Genomic DNA, 6,590 nt, shown 5'->3' with positions numbered 1-6,590 from the left:
TCAATTTGTTTACACGATACGGATATCTAAAACTAGCAAATTTAGTGTTTCCTAAATGTGAACAATAATTCAAATAAACTTGAAATTTAGATAACACAGGATATAGATATCTAAAATGGAAACCTAATTTTGGCGGTAATCAACAAAAAATCACGAAACCATGAAGAAAATCTCCATTCGATTAACTAAATGAACGAACACGACAGAGGCCATGTTCGTTCAATAATTTGTTCCGTTACGGCTATTTATGTTCGTTAATATCTCCATTCAATTAACTAAATGAACGAACACGACAGAGGCCATGTTCGTTCAATAATGTTTTCTGTTACGGCTATTTATGTTCGTTAATGCCTTTCCTAATCTTATCATACAAATATAAGCAACACTATTCAAATTTGTTCGGTTCGGTTCGTTTACAATAATAATAATAATAATAATAATAATAATAATAATAAAAGCGCGGTGACTTACGAATCATTTGGCGACCATCCGAGCAATGAAATCCTCATACTTAATCTTGCCATCGGATCCAACATCAATCTCCTTAATCCACTCATCAAATTCGGCAGGCTCCAGCTTCTCCCCAATACTGGTCAAAATATGTTTGAGATCCGCAACGACAACGAACCCGGTTCCGTCTTTATCAATGACCTTGAAGGCGTCACGGAGCTGGCGATCGAAGGGCTCCGGGTTAAGGTGCTTGGCCATGAGGTCGGTGAAGCGGTTGAAATCGAAGGGAGAAGTGAGTTTCTCCTCGGCGATGATGGATTTGAGCTGGGCTTGGGTGGGGTTGCCGCCGAGAGAACGCATGAGGATGCCGAGCTCTGATGGGGCGATCTTGCCGTCGCCGTCGCTGTCGAAGAGGGTGAAGGCCTCTTTCATCGCGGCTACCTGTTCATCGCTCAAACCCATTGTTTGGTTCTTGTTGGTTGAATTGAATCAATGATTTTTGTGTTTTGTGTGTGTGAATCAATGAATGAATGTAGAAAGAGAGGATGATTGATTTTGGAGAACGTGTAAGTAATTATTGGCGTCCGTTAACTTATTTGGGCCCAAAAAGTAAAAAAGCCCGTTTATTATTATTATTATTATTATTATTATTATTATTTATTTTTTTAACGTAAGACGAATACTTCAAATGGGCTACGGACTATAATTTCATCACATCGGGATATACTCGTATTTCGATCCAGGAAAAATGCTCACCTAAGGTCAACGCATGTTAACATTCGCCCGAATGTACGACAGTGCGGTGAAAGTCACATATTCACCTGGTCACTCATCACCACCTTGATGCCTCTAAAACTAAATGTTAGGGCAGGATTCGAACCTTGATCATATGGAACACCAAGTTTCTCTCATATCACTCCACCATATAGCTCATTATTATTATTATTATTATTATTATTATTATTATTATTAAATTTACAACTTTGTATATGAGGAGTTCATGGGTCGGTTTAATTTGGGATTGGTCTAAAACCGAACTAAAATGTCGGTTTTTTAGTTTTTGAAAATTGTTTGAATTCTATTTTTTTTTTTTTATTTTTGATTTAGGTTCGGTTTCAGTTTTGTTGGTTTTGCTATTTGGATTTGAAAATTGTGGGCTAAAAAAATAATAATAATACCATTAGAGGCGCCCATTTTTGAATTTGAAACAACCTAGTCGGGCCGACTGATTTTAAAGATGGTCGGGTGAATTCAAAAAATATAAGGTCCGACGTGTTTCTTTAAAATATGAAAAAAGACCAATGGTTTTTTACTTTTAATTTTATTTATTTTTTTATTTATTTTACACTAATACTACCTTTATAATGTAGATGATTGGTATTCAAAAAATTTAAGTGTAACCGGTTATAATATCAAGGGCTAGAGATGTGTAATTTGTATTTGGTGTTACACATTTGTAAATTGTAAATGCAAAACTAATACATAAATTGTCTGTAAACATTATAAAATATAATATTTGTTTAACTATTAGTATAAATTTGTCTTCCTTTCATAAAAAAATATTGTAAGTGAAGGCATTGGTATTGCTATCCGAGCTCTCTTATTGAATTGCTCATTGAATTAGCATTCTCAATATTATGCCTTGAAGAGGACTCGAACCTCCACGCTCTTTAGCATGAGATTTTGAGTCTCGCGTGTCTACCATTTCACCACCAAGGCATCTTGAAAGTGAATCGTATTCCATGAATATGATATCTATCTAGTGTGATGTATGGAATAGTGGAGTGTTGGAGTCTTTCTATTGATCGGTCATGTCATATAGGCCCGAATTGGACATCCAATTGCTTCGATTTGAATTATCCGGAGAATGCCTTATCTTATATAGATATCCAATATATCAAAAAGATGGACAATCAAACCTATTTCTCGATTCAATAGAAGCCCAAAGAGATGAATAGGGTCCCAAACTCTTGAAATAGCGGAAGATGTTTTGAGAAAAGCTGAAGGAAAGAGACAAACAATTGAGGCAAATCTAGCTCTACGACGGGCTAGGACACGAGTAGAGGCTATCAACGCCATTTCATAACCAGTCGGTGTGTCCGAATAATCATCAATTTATACACCCTATATTTGGTTATTTTGTTTGACTTGATTCTGTCGATTAAATACAATCAAGCGAAATCATATTTTTATGATCACATTTTTATGCAACGAAAAAGAAATAGAATAGAAAAGATACAAAAAAAATATTACTAAAATCAAATGGGTATAAAAACTTATTAGATACCATTGACCGCGGTGTTTAGGTAAGTGGTGACCCAGGCATATAAATTGTTGGACCGACGAGAAGAACTCTGACAGTCGACCAATAGTTTTCTAATACAAGTATAACTTGAGAGTTTTTTTTAAAATGATGAGACCGAACAACTTGTGGACAATAAGTGAAAAATTAAACACGCCACATTCAAAGGGGGGTGTTTGGGATTTCTTATTTTACATACTCACAAAATCCAACTTCCCCAGACACCTTGTATCGCTTAAGTTATAAGCTATAAGTAGCTAAAATAAGGAATCCCAAACACCCCCAAAGTTCTCTACCGAAGAATTCATCCAAATTACAAACCAAAAGATCTACCAGAACTAAACCACAAACAAGTGAAATATCTGGTAATAGTAATAACAATTGGATCTCTTAGTTCCTTCAAAATACATATAATTCATACTTAATGTGGTTTTATTATAATTAATAATAGTAGATCTCTAAGTACAGGCTACACTAACCCCCACAAACATTTGTGCAAGGAAAACTTATTGGACCAGATTTTACTTTTAGCCATAGTTGTCTTTGACCATCATTGACTTTTGAAGTTTTGACCTAACGGATTTGTTTCACACCCAAAGTTAAATAAAAACATTAGGCCTCACTTTTTTGGCATTCAAATGCCTTTTTTTGAAACTCTTACACTTGAATGCTAGGTGTCCTTCTAAGGCTCCAACAATCTGGCTCATTGATGGTCTACGTCTTCTCAAACGGCGCACACAAAGAGTGGCGCAAACAATCATTCTACGCATTTCACTATACTTGTAATTATTCTGCAATCTTGGGTCTACTAATGTGCTAAATTTTCCATCCTTCAACGCTCGCTCCAGCAATGGCTTTGCCTAAATATTAGATCAATATTATTAGCAAAACCAGCTACCACAAGATTGCATTTACTAACTAAAAAGGATAACATAACTTACCCAACCGACGGTATCATAATCCAAAACTAAATCAACAGGTTGGTTTCCCGTAATCAATTCGAGAAGTATGACACCGAAAGAATACACATCCAATTTCTCAGTCAACCTCCCAGATTGAACATACTCTGGATCTAAATAACTGAATAAGTATAAAGCATACACTTACATATTAGTATTTATGAAGTATTCATAATATGATAACAACTTAATGATAATGGGAAGGAAAATCTGACCCGAAAGTTCTTATCAAACGAGTAGAAACATGAGAATCTGCATCGGGACAAGATCGAGCAAATCCAAAATCAGTAACCTGTAAACAAAAACATTAATATCTCATTCTTTAAAACACGAGACACATTAAGGTTTTAGTACGTTATACATACTTTTGGCTCGAAATTGCAATCAAGAAGTATATTTGCAGACTTTATATCCCCATGAATGATCTTAGGTTTACCTACAACATAAATTGATTCAATACCTTGACAGTTAAAATTTAGAAACATCAAGATACAGCTTACAATAAACTCACATTCGTCATGCAAATAAGTCAATCCTTTCGCTATTCCAATCGCAACTTTCACCCTCATATCCCAACTTAACACATTGTTTCCATTCTCTGCCATGTCATAGTTTTCACATGAAATGAGTTGCTTAATTATCAACAAACATCAATCAATCATACCCAGTGAAGTCCCACCAACATCAAAGCTATAAGTAGGGTCTGGGTAATCATCAACAAACATCAACCTATTAATTGTTATATTTTTATTTATTTTTTAACAAATGTTCACTCACCATGCAAGTGGAAATCCAAGGTCTTGTTTGGAACAAACTCGTAAACCAGCATCTTCTCACTCCCATAATCGCAGTGTCCAACCAACGAAACTATGTGTTTGTGATGAATAGGGCTAGCGATAGCAACTTCGGTTTGAAATTCAAGTTCCCCTTGTTTACTTCCGGTTCTCAACTTTTTAACAGCAACTCACTCTCCATTCGGAAGGACTCCTTTGTGAACATAACCAAAACCGCCTTTTCCAAGAATATTATCATCTGAATACGAGAAATCTTGTGTTGCATTAGCTAAATCTTCATATGTGAATATGGTCTTGAGGTTTTCACTAGCGCAATGTGGCGGTGAGGGCTCTATCACAATGTTAACATGATCGCGTTGCGGCATCGTAATAACATGATCTTTATAATGAGAAGGAGAAGAAACTACACAGCCAAACATTAAAAGATATGTTAAACCAAAAAGTGAAGTACAACTAATTAAATTAATTTATTTTTTTTATTGGCAGTTTTCCCAAATAAATGACGGTTTCTGGGTAACAACTGAAATTGTTTTGTTTATGGGTGTCATTACATTCACGGAAGTGGTTAGGATATTTTTTTGTGTTTTAGCAATATTACGACACTTCCGTGAGTGTCATTAATTTACTGGACACATGACACTCATAAACAACTCTTACCCTGAAACCGTCATCATATATTAATATGGACCATGCATGCAATCATAGAAGTTTGAACCTAGCTAGTTGACAACTATAATACCTTTAATGGGAAGAACTTTAGGGTGGGTTCTTGTTTTCTTCTTTTTACAAAGTACAAGAAGAAGGCTAAATATGATGATTATAAACAATCCTGAATATATTGCAATCTTAATGACCTCCCAAGAAGACGACGGTGGAGGTACGGCGGTGGAAGGAGTTGTTGGCGGTGGTGAAGTGGTGGTAATGGATGGTTGTGGTGCCTGAACTAGAGGACGCCTGATGACTTGATGAGTTCTTGAGTCGATCACACACAATATATAATAAGGTTATTATTATAAGTACGTCCAATGAAAGGATACAAGTACATTATATATATGTAACGAGCTTTGATTGAACAAGGAAAATACAAGATTTTGAATATCTAAAAAATCTTGTATAGTTTTATTTTATTTTATTTTTTTTTTCACTTTTACATGTTTAAAATTTTTAAATATAATGAGAGGATTCTAGCCCCCTTAATTTTTACTACATTGTCGGTGTAATAATGTAAGAATAAAAGTTTGATTTCTAAATATACATAGGTTTTTAAATAAAGTTTTTTAATGAAATTATTTGGTGAAAATATACTAATATTGAAGCTACGATTTGTGGAAATCAACTTTAATTTATTTGTTATATTTCTCAATCTATTTTCCTTTTTTGCTTAAGTAAAAGTTTTTACTTGATTAAAATTAATATTAATAGTAATATATATTAGGCTTACTTATAAGTTAAAGGGTTCTTGATCCTCAATTGGTAACAACCGTTGCATTGACAGGTTCATTATCAGACATTAACCTAATACATCGGGTATATGTTCACAGTTTAGTCTTGAAAATCATTAAATCAACCAAACTGATTATCCATTTGATTTTACCAGCATTTTTAAAATTATTGGTCAGCCGCCTTAAAAAATTTTAAACAATAAATAAATATTTGGTATGTTGTTTATACCAACGGTTGGTCGTATCAAACTTGACTGGACCGAATAGGCTAGTACTAAGAATAAATTGGCTATATTTTAATTTTTTTAGATAATTCCAAGTTGGTTTACATTTTAAACATCTTAGCAATAGTTGAAATATGGGGTTATCATTCACTTTTTTAGAGAATTAAAATATGGTAAGGTTGAAAGGAATATGATACGATTAGTGTGAAGTATGAAGGTAATGTGGATGCCGAATTTATAGGGTTCAATTTTAAAATATACTTTTTTTAGTACATACCCGACTTCGTAAGCTTTACTTAATAGAAAGCTCTCAATAATTATTATAACTTGTAAGCATCCACTAGTTTAGACGTCTAGACGGTCTAGTCACATAGTGACAAACATGTAGATCATGAATTAGTACCAGTGATAACCGAAGA

General features: G+C 34.1%; 1 protein-coding gene and 1 pseudogene across 1 annotated transcript; both read right to left on the bottom strand.

Annotated features, from left to right (window-relative positions):
* Positions 1 to 464: 464 nt before the first annotated feature.
* LOC143630956 (putative calcium-binding protein CML13) lies at positions 465 to 947 on the bottom strand. Its single transcript, XM_077099838.1, has one exon. It carries the CDS (start codon positions 910 to 912, stop codon positions 475 to 477), a length of 438 nt encoding a protein of 145 aa, XP_076955953.1. The 5' UTR covers positions 913 to 947; the 3' UTR covers positions 465 to 474.
* Positions 948 to 3,351: 2,404 nt separating this feature from the next.
* LOC143632113 (proline-rich receptor-like protein kinase PERK15) lies at positions 3,352 to 4,870 on the bottom strand (annotated as a pseudogene).
* Between the last annotated feature and the right edge of the window lie 1,720 nt (positions 4,871 to 6,590).

The sequence above is a fragment of the Bidens hawaiensis genome, unplaced genomic scaffold (genome assembly GCF_021521415.1).
Source record: "Bidens hawaiensis isolate Kalapana, Puna unplaced genomic scaffold, B.hawaiensis_p1.1 tig00000512_1, whole genome shotgun sequence".
In the NCBI taxonomy this organism is placed as follows: domain Eukaryota; kingdom Viridiplantae; phylum Streptophyta; class Magnoliopsida; order Asterales; family Asteraceae; genus Bidens; species Bidens hawaiensis.
The sequence above is the reverse complement of the archived record's forward strand: the minus strand, read 5'-3'. Positions and strand labels throughout refer to the sequence as shown.